At 31.0% G+C, this 16,218-nt stretch overlaps 2 protein-coding genes across 6 annotated transcripts; one reads left to right on the forward strand and one right to left on the reverse strand.

Annotated features, from left to right (window-relative positions):
• Nucleotides 1-7,150: 7,150 nt before the first annotated feature.
• LOC107931682 (CLK4-associating serine/arginine rich protein) lies at nt 7,151-11,066 on the reverse strand. Of its 3 annotated transcripts, none has more exons than XM_016863618.2 (13): nt 10,684-11,066; nt 10,561-10,599; nt 10,316-10,464; nt 10,056-10,131; nt 9,275-9,554; nt 9,086-9,195; nt 8,950-8,994; nt 8,660-8,869; nt 8,291-8,392; nt 8,053-8,186; nt 7,734-7,878; nt 7,490-7,612; nt 7,151-7,413 (listed from the first exon to the last, which is right to left on the reverse strand). In XM_016863618.2, exons 1-13 carry the CDS (start codon nt 10,878-10,880, stop codon nt 7,389-7,391), a joined length of 1,635 nt encoding a protein of 544 aa, XP_016719107.2. In that variant the 5' UTR covers nt 10,881-11,066; the 3' UTR covers nt 7,151-7,388. The 3 variants fall into 3 exon arrangements, with proteins under 3 accessions (XP_016719107.2, XP_016719106.2, XP_040936413.1); XM_016863617.2 differs by having other exon boundaries at nt 7,490-7,615; XM_041080479.1 differs by lacking the exon at nt 10,056-10,131 and having other exon boundaries at nt 7,490-7,615; nt 10,312-10,464; nt 10,684-11,061.
• A 1,549-nt stretch (nt 11,067-12,615) lies between these two features.
• LOC121209585 (glutamate receptor 3.5-like) lies at nt 12,616-15,163 on the forward strand. Of its 3 annotated transcripts, XR_005904710.1 has the most exons (5): nt 12,616-12,949; nt 13,061-13,691; nt 13,786-14,068; nt 14,153-14,564; nt 14,648-15,163. XR_005904710.1 is itself a non-coding variant. In XM_041080482.1 (4 exons), exons 2-4 carry the CDS (start codon nt 13,431-13,433, stop codon nt 14,476-14,478), a joined length of 870 nt encoding a protein of 289 aa, XP_040936416.1. In that variant the 5' UTR covers nt 12,616-12,949; nt 13,061-13,430; the 3' UTR covers nt 14,479-15,163. The 3 variants fall into 3 exon arrangements, 2 of the variants coding, with proteins under 2 accessions (XP_040936416.1, XP_040936420.1); XM_041080482.1 differs by having other exon boundaries at nt 14,153-15,163; XM_041080486.1 differs by having other exon boundaries at nt 12,616-13,691; nt 14,153-15,163.
• Nucleotides 15,164-16,218: the final 1,055 nt, after the last annotated feature.

Below are 16,218 nucleotides of genomic sequence, written 5' to 3' on the forward strand. Positions count from 1 at the left end.
TTTGAGTTTGAGATTCTAAAAGGAACAAAGCAATCACTATACTGGTGCGAAATAAGTGACCAAAATGGTCCGCAAGAATGATTCCGGCTAGTAGCTATGGCCCTTTTGTAGGTCTCTTAGCTATAGTGGAATTTGCATTGTCACTATTAGAGAACCCACTTGCTCATATATGGACACATATTTCACGGTTAGACCTGTCCGTGAACCGTGTTATCTGGCTTAGTCTAAAAGTTTTAATGAAAATAGGAAGAATTTGTGTAAAAATATAAGTTCAAAAAATAGATTTAGACAAAAAATAAGATTTATTTAGAAAATAAGTCGGGTCTCATGCAAGACCTTCTAACCCGAGCCCATCCCAAATATGCAAAAAAAACAACTGCAGTTTTTTCAAAATTATTTTATTGCTATTTTTTTGTTGTTTTTTTCACTATTTTGTTACAATTTTATAATTATTTTGCTACTATGTTGTTTTTATTATTTGAATATAACTCTTATTTTATTGTTAATTTTGTTACTATTTTAGAGACATTTGTTTATAAAGGTGCACATATCTTACTGTTATTTAAGTATACATATTTTTTAAAATTTATTTTCAATTTTTTGGGAAATATTTATTTTAATGTTTTAGTATTTTGGATGTATTATATATATTTTTAAAAAATTATATAAAAAAATAATACGGGTAGGCCAGGACTGAGTTTTAGCATGTTTATTTGAGTCACGCTTGGACAAAATTTTAGACCTATTTTTCAGGTCGAGCCTAGCAAATGAGTCTAAAATTTTAGTTGAGCCCAACCCAGTCCAACCCATGGGCACCTCTAATCACGGTCTACAAAATTGTACATTGACAGAGTTAAAGTCTTTATTTTTTATTATATATCTCTTTTGAGAAATATTAAACAATATTGTAGTATCTAATAATATCATCAAAGTTATTTGATAAATTGATAGTGAAATTTATAGATTAAGTTAATCGCATTAGATATCTTCAAGTTATAGTTAAGATTTTAAATTGATTTCTAAAATTTCAAAATATTTTAACCGAATACTTAAAGTAACAGTACGTGTGTACTTATCACATGAAATTTTTTTTCAAAATAAATAACCTTTCTAAACTCTAATAACGATGTGTTTTTTTCCGAAACAAATCAAGTCTAAATTGTTCATGTGATAAGTACACATATTTACAAGTTAATCTACGTATTTAAAAAATATTTCGCATTAGACCCAAATTAGTGTTTAGCAATTGATTGTTAGGTTGACAAAAGATTTGATTAATACAATACTATACTTTGAAGACTCAATTAGAGCATTTTGAAATTTAAAGACCCATTTAAAATCATGAGGATAGTTTGAGGACGTTAAGTGGAATTAAACCTTACGTACAAATTTAATAAGCTCATAAGAGATGACATCATGTTTGATGCGAGAAGAAAATAGAAAAAAAGATCATCACATTTTAACCCCTAAAAGATGAAAGAGGGATTAATAAAAAAAATTAGCAAAGAAATATAGATGCTTTGGAGAATCTTTAATCAAATTGTAGAGCAAGATCTAAGCTATGGATTAATCATTTTATTTATAGAAAGATTAGCAAATTAAATTAATCATAGATATATACATCCCCCATGTGCTTCCTCCATAATTTGTAATCAAGCAAATTAATTAATTGAGTTGCTAACTAGGGTTTGCTAGGAATAATTTAGCCGATAAAGTCAAGTTCAAGTGGTTGATTTAACAAATACATAAATTGGGATTCTTTTGGGTCATTGTTTAATTAATTAAATCTTAATAAAGCTAAATTCAAATGTTAACCTATTACGTAAAAAAGTCTCCTCAAGAAGGTACTTGATTATCAAGGCTCCTTCTATAAAGAATGGTTTTAGTGAAAAGAAAGCAATATTATATGATTAATCTTTTTACCAAGCACATTTGAAACAATGCTTTTGGTTTAAGTTCCTTCAATTTATATCGAAATGTATTGCTCCATATTTATGATTAGTAAATATTAACCATTTCATATTTAATAATATTAGTTACAAATATAGCACGAGTATATGTTTCGGAGTGTCTATACTCAATTTTAGTTTCAAGTTTTTGTCTTCTTATTTTGAGGATATCACAAAGAGATTCATAGAGTTTTGATGGAAACCCTTAGGTCCACCAATAGAATGTTGTATCATTTAGACTTTTTAAGAGTAGGGTTCAAACCCTATCGATGCCAAATAATAAACATTTCTTTGGTGGACTTAAGCATTCCCACCAAAACTCTATAAATCTCTTTTGACCCTCCTCGAAATAAGGAGACAAAAATTTAAGACTAAAATTAAGTATAAACACTCTAAAAACGATACTTCTATCGTTAAAAAAATAAGACACTCTAAAATAACACTCCCTCAATGCTGTATTTTTAAAAAAAATAAAGTAACATAATCTATGATTACAAGATAGGCAACACTAACCTAAAGCTAAAAAAAGTTACCAACATCACATGTAATAATTTTTATGAAAATCCATATGGGATGAAAGTGGGTGATTAAAGTAAGTGTCCCCCTCGTGTGGTGGTGGGATCATTGTCCATGAATTTGATGAATGATGATCTATTTTTTTTTTAATTTTATTTTTTGGGTTGCTTTTTATGATCAACTATGAACCAATAGGTAGCTAGAAGATAGGCAGGGTAACTAAAAGGGGGAGGGGGGGGGGGTTTCTCAATATTTATTTGTGGTTAAAGTTTTAAGAGAGAAGCCCCTGCTTTTCTTTTCCGAATGTAGAGACTCGAGCATGCGTGCGTGCATACATTTGACAATATGGAATAAAGGGTGGATTCGATTTTATTTATCTAAATATCTTTATTAATATTAATTTTTTTATTGATTTAAATGCTACGAGTCAATCAAATATTAATTCAATTGGATAATAATAAAAATATTTCTATTAATATTAAATTTTTTATTAAATTTGGTGTCATACATCAATCTAACATTAACTCAGTTGGATAATGATGAAAATATCTTTATTTTACAAAGTAAATTATGTTTTTTTGAAGGCATTTTTATCATTTAATATCTTATACATAATATGATTTAGGCTAAACTACAAAAATAGTTACTTTTGTTTGTCTTGGATTACATTTTAGTAACTTATATTTGAAATGTTACGTTTTAGTCACTTACGTTAATCGTTTTGCTACGAAGTGGTCACTCTACTGTTAAACTCCGTTACCTCCCTAACGACAGTCCTACGTGGCTGTCCAAATAGGTTTTAAATGCTAATTTGGATATCCACTTGCTTGGATGAAAAAATGTTTTTAATTAAATACATTTAAATTGAACTGCCACATAGGACAATCAAGTTGGCATTTAAAACCCATTTAGATTGTCATGTAGGACCGCCATTAGAGAGGTAACAGAGCTTAACGGTAGAGTGACCACTTCTAACAAAACGATAGTGTAAGTGACTAAAACGTAACATTTTAAATACAAGTGACTAAAATATAATCTGATGCAAACAAAATTGACTATTTTTATAGTTTATCCTATGATTTAAACTTAAGCCTTTATAATTTTAAACAATAATATATCACCACTCAACCAGAACCTCATTTATTATTTATGCCAATTTTTAAAGAATATATCTATTACATAAATATATTTTTCACTCACATTATAAATACATCATAATCTAGTATTATATAATTTTATTCGTCGTTAATGTATCATCATTTAATCCACTGGTATCACATAAATTTATAGCTTTAGTACATCAAATATAGGATCTTTTTATTTAGATGATGACAGAAATAACTTTTCTTCATAATTAATTTTTTGAATTGCAAATATGTTAGTATTTTTTTTTACTTAATTGGTGGGGTTTAGACAAATATCAAGAACAGAAAAAGCTTGGTTCATATTATGAGATTTAAGCAAGGAAGTTGTTAGACATATGACTGAATAATTCCACAATTTCCCACTCTTTTGAGTCATATACCAAAGGGGAGCCATTATTGCCACTAAAATTATCCTAAATCATTCGTAACTCAACACATGTTTTTTTCCATTGTCCCAAGTCATGTCATATTAGCCAAACATTAGTGCTATCAATATCAGATTAGAAAGTTTAAATTGAAAGGATAAATTTTGTATACTAATTATGTTTTGGTGTTGTCATTTATTCAATTTTAATTATGAAAAGTGAAACATATTATTGAATAATGTGATAAATTTGGACTATGCATCATCTAAATTAGAAATTCAACAGTCTCTTCCTATCTTAAGGTGATAGAGTTTACCCAATATGTCATGATAACTTTATAAACACAATCTTAAAAATCTTTTATTAATGGTTGAAATTAGTCTGCACTAAATTCATTTGTGATTAGTTGTAATCACTTAATGGAGGTCCATCAATTAATCTACAATCACTTTGAGAATTTAGTTACTATTTCATATAATGATAACCAGTGGCAGAGTAAAGGAGTAGTAGGGCTTTGGTCCCTAAAAAGGAAAAGTTTTAATTTAAGTTTTTTATAGTTTATAAAATTTAAAATTAATAATGGTAAAATTATATTTTAGTTCTCAAAATGATAAAATTTGATTTAATCATTTAAAATTTATAAATATATAGTAATATTGTATTTTTTTACTATCGTAAAGATATACAATTTAATTTCGCCCACGCAAAAAATTTTTCTAGCCCTGCTTGTTGGTGATAATAATCTTATTATTAAAGTTAAAATATTATATATTTATCTTCTTTCTTCTAACATTTAATATTTTAAATTTTTTACTATATTATAAAGAGGTATGTATCATCATTCTAATTTTCAGTTATACTTACGGAATTTTTTCAATACGTCACTGTTGCTTCATCATAGGGAAAGTGAAAGCTAAGAATTTCTGGCCTCCACCTTTCCACCAAGGTTGTAGTTAATAACGACCGTATTGGTATACAAGGTACTTCAGTAACCTTAAAAAAAATAAAACCCGCTATACCTAAATGTTCTATAAGTCGACCATACTCTTTATTCAACATCGAATAATGTATGTTTCTTCGAATTTAGAGCTTTTGTTCATCAACCTAGTAAGTATACGAAAACAAAAATAAGTCAATGTTTTATATTCAATATAATAAAAAAATTAAAACTAAAATTAAATATTAACATATGATACTTGCTTAACTAATAAGTTAATAAAAATTAGAGTAATATGATTCTCTTCCCTCAATAGAGCCATAGCAGGGTTTAGAAAAATCGTTTTCAAGATAAATAAATTAGGATATGAAAATATTTTTGCCTTAAGAAGCCGACAGTTATGGGAGATAATTTTTGTTTGTCTCAACAAAAAATGAGAAGAAGAGGTATTTATAGGCATAGTAAAAAAAATATTTAATTAGTAGACTCTTTGAGTGTTTTGAGGGTTAGATTTATGATAAATGGTGAAAATTCAAATAAAATTAAATTTACCACCCATAAGTGTGAGTTTCTTTAAACATATTTCTTAGAGTTAAGTTTATGGTAAACGATGAAAATTTAAATTAAAAATAACTCGATACTAGGTGTCGAGTTTCATTAAACACATTTATTAAGGTTAGGTTTTTCAAATGGTTAAAATAATAATTCAAATGTAACTCTAACAATGAAAAAAAAAACTATATCCAAGTAGAAAAATCCTTCATGTATACATGTATAAAAGCTCCATCAATATCTCCATTTTGAGGTTTAGGGTATATAGCTTTATTACATCTAACAAAATGACAGAACCCCAATATTTCGAATGGCAATCAAAAGGAATTTACTTGGATTTTGCAGGATGCTTAAAAATATTTCCTCAATCAATTCAATATAGGGTTTGATATTGGTCCAACTAGAATGGGCATGATGAAGTAGAGTGGTGAGTGAGAGTGATGAGTATCCACCACCTCAAAGATGAGTTTGGATGTGACTCCTACACACTTAGAACCGGCATGTGGGGAGCCCTCTGTACTCCAACTACTAAACATCCACCCCCCTTTTTCGACATACATCCTATGTATTTCTATACTAAGATAACATCACGCCAATTGAGGCCCAGGTTTTAGAAGCTTTAGGCCTCAACTCAATCACTATTATTATTATTATTATTATTTAGGTTATGTATGATAGATTAAAAAATTAAGTGTTAAAAAAATAAGTGTTAAAAATAAGTATTAAAAAATTAAGTATTGAATTTAATTTATAAAATATGTTTGTTATTTTATTTAAAATTAAATACTGAATATAATTAGATTATTTGGTAAAAATAATATAATATTAAATGAAATAGAGTAAAATAAAATAAAAATTTATTAAATTTATTCTCTATTAAGTGATAAATAAATGCCTTATCTATTTATCATGTTGTACATTTTTTTTAGAAAAAATTTCTGTCTAATAGTTTTATTTTAAGTTATCAAATATATTTAAAAAATAAATTTATTGAATGACTTTATCTAATTCTAATTCCATTTAGTATCCTAAATGCTGTAGGAGTCATTTTTAAATCTTACATTCGTGTTGAAACATGTTAAAAATATTATAAATATTTCAATAGTTAGAAGTGAAATATTATTATTAATAATAAAATTATATTTAGTGGATTAAAGGTGATTAAAAGAGTTTTAACTATTTAAATATATATTTATTAATTCTTCAAAAAGTATATATTTGTTAAATAAATTTATTTATTTTTAAAATATGAGAGATCTTAGTTACGTCTTTATTAAGCTACATAAAAACTTTTATAAATAGGAATTACATTTATTTATAAGATAAGTTAAAATTTCAAAAATAAAAATTTCTCTACATCTATGATTCTTAAATTATTCTATTAAGGATTATTACACGAATTTTTTATATTAACTGATATTCTTATAGTCATTTAACTTCAATTTATCCTCGAAACTCATTTAATTGTATCTCTTTTGCACACCCAAAAATACAACAAGGGCAAATAAAACTTTGAAAAATAACTTGATATAAACCTTGGAACATCATCCCATTGATTGGTTTTTCCTATTCAAGCATTATTTGTGTTCCATTTGTGTTTGAGACTTCCTCGTCAATAATTCAAACATGTCAACATGAACAAAAAACCATAAGATATAGGTCTGATTCTTTGGATGCTACTACGTGTGATTTGACTTTCAAAATTGGATAAATTTATAATAATGAAAAACAATTCTGATAAATAAATATATTTAAAGAATTTTTTTAAGATTAAAACATCTTATTTATAAAAGTATTAATGTATTATATTTGAATAACATGTAAAACTAATCCCAATACCCATATTCTTATCGAACCCTGCATAACATAGATATCAAATACCCTGCTTGCTTGCCAGCAATATTTGCAGCAATCACCTTCTAATTCAGTACCTTGAATGGCTTCTTACCCTGTATTTTTTATACCAACATTAAATCAGCCTCCAAGCATCATTCAGAGAAAAGTCTTCACTGCCAAGCATTTTACCTGGGTGAGCGAGACTTTGAACGAGAATGCGAGCGAGAGTAAGAGCGGGACCTAGATCGTGAACGTGAGCGAGAAACATATCTTCGACTACGGCTCCTACTAGAACTTCTACTTCGTCGATGTCTTCTGCAGTAAACAAATTATTCCCCTCATAAATAGGATACATTATATGAGAGCACCGTGACAAAATTCTTTGCCTTCAACAATATGGAGTGAGCACAAAAATATATTCCAGGATATATACCTTGGAGGAGAACGACTATTGCTCCTACTGCGACTGTGGCTTTGGTACCTTTGACGACTTAATCGGCTTGTGTCTTCAAGTTTTTCCAGTCTTTGGCGCTCCTGCTCTCGTTTCTTAGCCATTTCCGCAGCAGTGTCCTTCTTAACTATAGAGGCACTCAGCTCATCAAATCATAAATAGAACACAAGAAACAATGTGATAGGACAAGCAGAAACCCAATTGTGCAAATACAAACTGCCTCTTTTTATAACTCCAATGGAGCATGACAGCATATCATTGAACCAACAGCTGCATAAAATAAATATCATTTATATCATACTTTGCTTGTTTAACTGTTTGTTCATAATCCTTTTTAGTCGCTCCTGTGGAGTTTCTTTCTTTTCAACCTGCCCCTGTTTTGAGGGCCCTCCAGAGGCACTTGCTTTTGTCAACTTGGCTAATGCTGATGTTCCACTAACAGAAAAGAAATAAAATTGTCAAATTCAATGCAACTCAAAAACTATTAACTAAACCTTTGTGGAAAAATGTAATGATAGAAGCAAAAATTTCCGTGATACCTCAATGCTGGTTTTAACACTTCACCACTCTTTTCTTTGTTAAGAGATACACCAGATGCAGGATCACCATGAAGTGCCTCGAGTATATGACCAGATGATGGCCTGCAGGAGAGGAAAAGCATTAGTTATGGCCATCCTTACGGTCTCATTCAACTGGGAAGCATTCACAAAGATTCCATTTCAGGAAAAAATATGATCTTCAGAAGGGAAGCTTCCTTCCTATTCCCTCTTTCCAGTTATGCTGATAAACCTAGGGAAGATCCATTTAAACTGGAAAAGATTGCCTCAGGCAACAAAATGGGGATAAGCTGCAGCAGAGTAAAGAATGCCAATCTATCTTTGCAAGAATGAAAGGTCGAGTGCTCCGACCGGTTTAAAATGTCAGCCTGAGATGGAGGAGATGATGGTGGAGAAACTCCATCAAGCTTTGGTCCATTTCCGTCACCAGAACCCCCAAACTCTGTAATATACTCTATTTTTGGAGCCTTTGGCTTTCTTCTATGAGAATCATCAGAATAACCTCCACGGGCATGGCGCCTTGAGTATGATGGAGAATATGAACGTGATTTAGATCTTGACCTGAATAGGAAAATCCATATTTAAATTCATTTTATGTGTCTCAAATAATAGCTCCAAGAAAAGCCTAGAACAGGGTATACCTCCTACGTGGATAAGCATCATAGGTTGGACTACGCCTAGATTCCCTGATTTGGCAAAAGAAAGCATTGAAACTTCTATGCATGATGTCAAACCCAATTCTAAAAGTATGTATCAGAGATCTAACAAACTTGGTACCGGTAGGGATCAGTACGGAGTACTCGTGTTCCAGTTATCCGTGCAGCTTCTCTTTCTCTCTCCCTCTCTATTTGAGAAGCTTTTCTCCTTTCTTTGCGACTCAGTTTCCTCTAAAAGATTTCACATTTGTTATCAACATACATTAAATAATAAAATTCAACTACAACCAATGCGTCTTTTCCAACTTACAATTGCAGGATCGCCTTTGATTACTTCTTTCTGTCTTTTTTCCTCCTCTTTTGCTTTTTTATCCATATAAACAAGCCAACCATACCTTTTCACTCCAAATCCTTTCGCTATTATTTCCATTCCTTCATCATTACTATCATCACTGTCGAATTCATCATCATCTACTTCATCCTCCTCTTCTTCATCAGCATCTGAAAAGTAAGCTTCCTCTTTCCCACCATCATAAGAAAATCCAACCTGTGAATAAGAACTTTTATTAGCTGGTTGCGCTGGTTGTGATCTGCCAACATACCAAAAGAGAAAAGAGAAAGAAGTCACAAAACAACATACAGCAGTCAGATATATCAAAATAAGTAAAAAGTGGCAAACTTTCCTAAAGGCGGAAATTATAACCCTGATAACCAACAGATCGTAATATATGCATCAAAATCATTAACAAAAAATTATGTATTTCTCCTGCTTAGCAATCAATCAACTATGTATAGCAAAGAATAAGCCCACTAAAGACGACTCCCAAAAATCATATGAAGAATAAGTTTATAACTTTCGTCTTCAATAAAGCTAACCAATCTCACATTTGTTTCTGAATAGCATGACACTAAAAGATTTATCCCAACCATAAACATAATTTCATGTCTAAAATTACCCTGAAACCCTATGCAACACACATCAAAAGTAATTGCAAAGAACCAGAGTTCTCTTTAAACTTAAATAAAAGTCGAACTTTCAAATTTCAAATATATATGAAATATATTAACTCTACCACTATCATATGCATTACCTGTCTGATTGAAATGGCGTGAGAACTTTCGCCTCCATTTCTAGATTCACATGTTGTAAACCCTCCTCATCCGTAACTGTCCAAAAATACAAACTTCAGCTCATAAAGCACATTCTGAAACTAAAATTTATTCTTATAACAGACTTTCATACTTATTATATCTTATATAACAATGGTAACAATAATGCATTCAACACAAACAAAGAAAACTAAAAAAAATAAAGATCATCAATTCAGGGAATTAAAAAAGAAGTACCGACATCCTCTACGCCGATGCTTAATTAAATCCCAATAACGCTCAAAATTAACAATTTCTTCTAATTCTTCCTCTTCTTCAGACTTTTCTAGATTCCTAAAATTCCGTGTTCTTGGCTCCCGAATAAAATCAAGTAGAGCTCGGCCATCAAATCTATAATATAAACAAATGCATTATTTTCCATAAATTAAAAAAAAAGATCTAATAAATGTAACAAAAAAGGGAAAAGAAAAAGAGAAATCAAACTACCTATCAATCAAAACGTCTTGTTTTCCATTCCAAGGAATCCTGTAAATATATGGAGTAAAAAAGTTGAAATATTTAAGAAATATTAGTAAGATTATTAATAGGAAATTTGATTAATTTACTTACAGGCCTTGCTGGTCTTGAGTGACGTGATAGAGAGCATCGTCGCGGTAGATACGGCAGCGAGAGCCGATGAGTTGAATGGATTGTTGAGGATCGCCACGTCTTTTGGCTAAGAAAATGGCTCGTCTTTGAGCTCTCTTTCGAGCCGCGTCCATCATGTCGTGGACTTTCCTCTCTGATCGCCGAGCTTCGTGCCACATCTTTGAGGAACAGAATCGGGAGTATCTAAACCCTAAATGAAAGCAAATCGAAGATTATGAGAATTGGAGTGAAATGGAAAAATTAGCGACGATTCTCAAAAATAAATCTCGGCTTTGTTTGGTTTCGCGGAAAATTTAGTTTGGTAGAAAACTGGGTTAATAACTGAAAATCCCATGTTTTTGCTTGCTTTAATGGTTAAATGGTGTTTTTTTTAAATAAAAAAAGGCCCAGATTTTTTAGAAATGAATGGGCTGATAGGCCTCTTCTTTATATTTAGGATGATTACAATTTTTATTTAAATAAATCGATAAATCTTAAAATTACAAGTGAATTTCTAAAATTACTCGTGAATTTACATTAATTTTGTTTTTCTGCAATTATAAATTTGATATTCTGATTTAATTTATAACATTATTTTATATTTATATATTATATATATAAAATAATTATACTTATCTAATATAAAAATAAATTTATATATATAAGTATATATATATTTTAAAATGTATCCAATTGAATCAAAATCAAAATTATAATTGTACAAAATTAGAATTCATATAGGACATTGAATCAAATTAGTATATAAACACTTTGATGGTCCTAATTTGTTGTTTTAATTACTATTCATAGAAGGAAGGAGAAAATTGTATGGAATACAAAAAATGTAAAATATAAACTATATAAATGATGACTCGATTATTAGAAATTTTTTTATTAAATCATTCAAATTTAAAAAATTATAAAATATCATCCAACTTATCTTTTTATTTGTATTTTAAATCTAAAATCATTAAATACTTAACAGTTGATTGGTTTAGTGTAAATGTTAAGTAAATTTTTTTAACATTTATTTTTAATACGCATCATTTATGTAGTTTACCCAAATATAAAACGAGAACTATATTAAACCGAACAGTCAAATTAGTATCAAATTCCATTAGTTAGGTGCTGCTGACGTGATTAAGATGTTCAAATTTCCAAACAACACAATATAATCCAAACACAATTAAGCCTTGTTGTACATTAAGTTTAGGGTTCCAAAATTGCTTTTACACCCAAAAGGATAATTGATTTTTAGGGTCAAAATTACGGTGAAAAATTGTTTTACACCGAGAAGGATAACTGATTTTTGGGTCAAAAACTACGGTGAAAAAATATTTTTCTACTTAAATGCAAAAATTGGGATAGAATCACTTTTACCTTTTGGAAGTGAAAGTTATCAAAAATATCATTATTTATATTAATTATTTAAAAAGTAGATAAAAATAGATTAATTTATATTTTGTACCATTATATTAAATTATTTAAATATAATTTATCATTGTATTAAATTATTTAATATAATTTATTATTATATTTAAGTTTTTAAAATATTTTATCTATCATTATTTTTATAAATACTTTATATTAATTACTTAAAAGTGTTCAAAATTTATACTTAATGTACCATTATATTAAGATATTAAAATATCATATAATTTAATTAATTTTTAATTTTTTACAGGTTGAGTTTTAACTTGATTGACATGGGTATTATTATCAACCTAGGAATACATTGTTCAACTACAATGAAGTATAATATCATTCTATTTATGAGTTATGATAGCCAGCATTTTCAAAAGCATTAAAAAAACACTTTCAAATACCACTTTTAACCACAACAATTGATAACTAGCACTTAATAAGAGGTTACTTAGGAGTAGTTGGTAAAGATAATTTGCGGTGGACATTGACATGAGAACATGCCAGGAAAGTCCTAGAGTTGACCTGAAATGAGTAATTTTAGCTTACCCTTTTCTGCAAATCAAACGAATGGGAGATTCAGTTTCCATTTTCAAGGAGAAATACAAAGGTTTTCTTGTCATCAGAGGCATGTCTGCTAAGTTTTTTACTTTTGTTTTGCTATTAATATTGTCATCAAAATGTAGTGGGATAAGAGATGGAGATGATCAGAAAGATAGAGAGGATGATTCATGTTTGATGAGTTGTAACAAAGCCTCAGATGTACACCATATCCAGTTAAAATTCAACCATTCGCCTGGGAATGTTACACCCATAGATCTATATGGTAAAATGTTTTATAATATTTGTTTATGAATTATGATCGAACCTAATTATGTTAGAATTGATGTATGAATCTGACAAGGAGAAAGGTGTTGTGTTGTTGATAATACTGCAGATGAATATCAAAATTATGTTGCCACAAAAAATTTGACTTCACACAGCTTACCGATTCTATGTATTGTCACAAGTTATGAAATTGCTTTCTCTGCTGAAATCAATGCGTTTACCAGGAGAGCCAAGGCAAACATACTTTGTGCGCTGCCTGCAATAGATAAAGCAACAATGGGAAACGAATCTTCGACGAGTTACATATCTCGTCATATGTACAAAATTGCTCGAGAAATTGCTGGTCTAATAGGGAACGGCCTGTGGTTGAAGCCTGGGACGTCTGTCTACGAGGAATCTGACAGAATTAGTGATTTAGACATTGTCAATTTCAACTTGAACAGCCGTAATCCAACGCCGAATTTAGGTGGGTCATTCAAATGGCTACAACTTTATCGTTTTCGACATGCAAGCCAGTTCACTATTATACAGAGATAACCATTACCGTACCAGTAAGATCGATTCCCATGCAGTTTCTTAACATAAGACAGGACGAGAAGAACCATAATGAAGCACAAATAATAGGGTTTTGGATTGATCTTTTTAAAGAAGCTATTGCAGTGATGTCAATCAATACCACTTATAAACTGGTTCCTTTTTACGGTTCTGATGATCAATTGTTTAAGGCACTTGCTCGTAGGGTTAGTTTGTGACTTTGTTCCTTATATTTCCTACAAATTATCAAACATCAGTTGACTGACTGAAATTTTTTCAAATATTTTTCATGTATTGAAGACTTTTGATGCAGCCATTGGCTTAACAGTAATGACCAAAAAAGGGTCTGAGCTTATAGAATTTTCATATCCATATTTCGGAGTAGGCCCGATGCTAGTGATGAAGGAAAAACCTGAACTGAACCAAGTTTTTTCATTCATGATGCCTTTCACCAACGAGATGTGGTGTACTTTGGCAGCTATGACGGTGTTCAATGCTTTTGTTATTTGGTTAGTTGAGTCTGGAACTGGTCATGAATCTATCTTCTGGTTCCCTTTGGCGACCCTCTTCTATGGAGAGCATAGTAAGATTTATGTTAACTTCAAGCATTTCACCTTGTTATTGAGCATGTTCTGTATAGACTAGATGAATATGTTTTGTAATGCAGGGGAATCACCGGGGAGCAACTTAACATATTTTGTGTTAACCCCATGGTTGGTCCTGATCCTGGTTGTTTCTTCAACCTATACACAAAGCTTTACTTCCATGATAACAATAAGCTCAGACATCGAGTCATCATCTTGCTTACATATAGAAGATCTCAAGAAAACAAATGCTATTGTGGGTTGTGATATGGAAGATTCAATTATGTTGCAGCATTTAGTGGAGTACATTAGGTTCCAAAGAAAGAACATTAATCACATTCCTCAATCTTCAATCGATGATTATGCTAAAACTCTATCAACTGGAAAAATAAAGGCTGCATTCTTTTAGGAACCTTATTGGGGTCTTTTTCTCGCAAAATACTGCAAAGGTTTCAGACTTGGGGCCCCGACTGTAATCTACATGGTTCTTCAGTTGTAATATAAGCCATACTCTTCAATTTTAACTCTATTAATCTATTGTTCAAGCTTTGAGTAATGTCATATGTTCATTTCTACAGATTTTTCCAAGGGGTTCTCCTTTTGCTCCATATATGTCAGAGGCCATGGTGCGATTATATGGGAGTGGAAAATTCAAGCGAATGAAGGATGATTTACTATCATTTCCAGAGTGTTCGAGTTCAACAATTGATGTCACCATGAAACGACGAATAGGACCTGGGCCCTTCTTAGGTTTATTTATTTTATGAGGCACGGCATCTGCAGTTGCAATATTGATCACGATTATTCGACCGATGAGAAGACGCTGGGAAAGGTTGGCTCAAGGAATGTTGATGGGTAAAGGACTTTGGGTATGGCTGACTACTCTGTTTTCTCGAGATCAAAGGGGAAATCAGCTCTAAGTTCAACTAGCAAGGATTACTTTCACGTCCTAAACACAACTTACCAGCTCCTAGCATCATGAGTGTTAATGGAGGTCGAAGATGTATTTAGTTTCTTATATTTATTATGCCAATGAAAACGGTCATGTTAGAAATCTGTAAGGAATGATCATAGAAAAATCAAAATATGTTTGAAATGGTAAAATTTAGTTTGAGTTGAAATATATAAATATAAATATATATATAAAATTACTTCATAGTTGAGTATAAAAATATGAGGAACGATGGGTGCCTTCGATCGCCTTGTCCAGGCATTGAAGGCCCTGTACTTGTACATCAGCTCACCAGATCTGATCGACGAGTATGGAACTCCGGCCTCTTGGATTGTTACGAGTTATGAAATTGCATTCGTTAGGAAAATCAATATGTTTACCAGGAGAGCCAAGGCCAATGTACTTTGTGCGCTGCCTGCGAAAGATAAAACAACAATGGGGAATGAATCTTCGACGAGTTACATGTCAAATGTATGAAATTTCTAGTCTAATCGGAAACTACCTATGGTTGAAGCCTGGGACATCTGTCTACGAGGAATGACAAAATTAGTAGTGATTTAGACATAGTCACTTTCAACTTGAACAGCCGTAATCCTACTTAAAAAACAGGAGGATCATTCAAATGGCTGCAACTTCATCGTTTTCGACATCCAAGCCGCTTCACTATTATACAGTGTTAAGTATTGCTGTACCAGTAAGATCGATTCCCAGCCAGTTTCTTTATATAAGCCATGAAGACAAGAGCCATAATGAAGCACAAATAATAGGGTTTTGGATTGATCTGTTTAAAGAAGCTATTGCAGTGATGCCAATCAATACCACTTATAAACTGGTTCCTTTCTATGGTTCTGATGATTAATTGTTTGAGACACTAGCTAGCAGGTTAGTTTGTAACTTTGTTCCTTATATTTCCTACAAATTATCAAGCATCAGTTGACTTACTGAAATTTCCAAATTCTTTTTTATGTATTAAAGACTTTTGCTGCAGCCATTGGCCCATGGTTGGCCCTGATCCTGGTTGTTTCTTCAACCTATACACAAAGCTTTATTTCCATGATAACAACAAGCTCAGACACCGAGTCATCATCTTGCTTGGATATAGAAAATCTCAAGAAAGCAAATGCTATTGTAGGTTGTGATATGGAAGATTCAATTATGTTGCAGCATTTAGTAGAGGTCATTGGGTTCCGAAGGAAC

This window comes from Gossypium hirsutum, chromosome A02 (assembly GCF_007990345.1).
Source record: "Gossypium hirsutum isolate 1008001.06 chromosome A02, Gossypium_hirsutum_v2.1, whole genome shotgun sequence".
Lineage (NCBI taxonomy): Eukaryota > Viridiplantae > Streptophyta > Magnoliopsida > Malvales > Malvaceae > Gossypium > Gossypium hirsutum.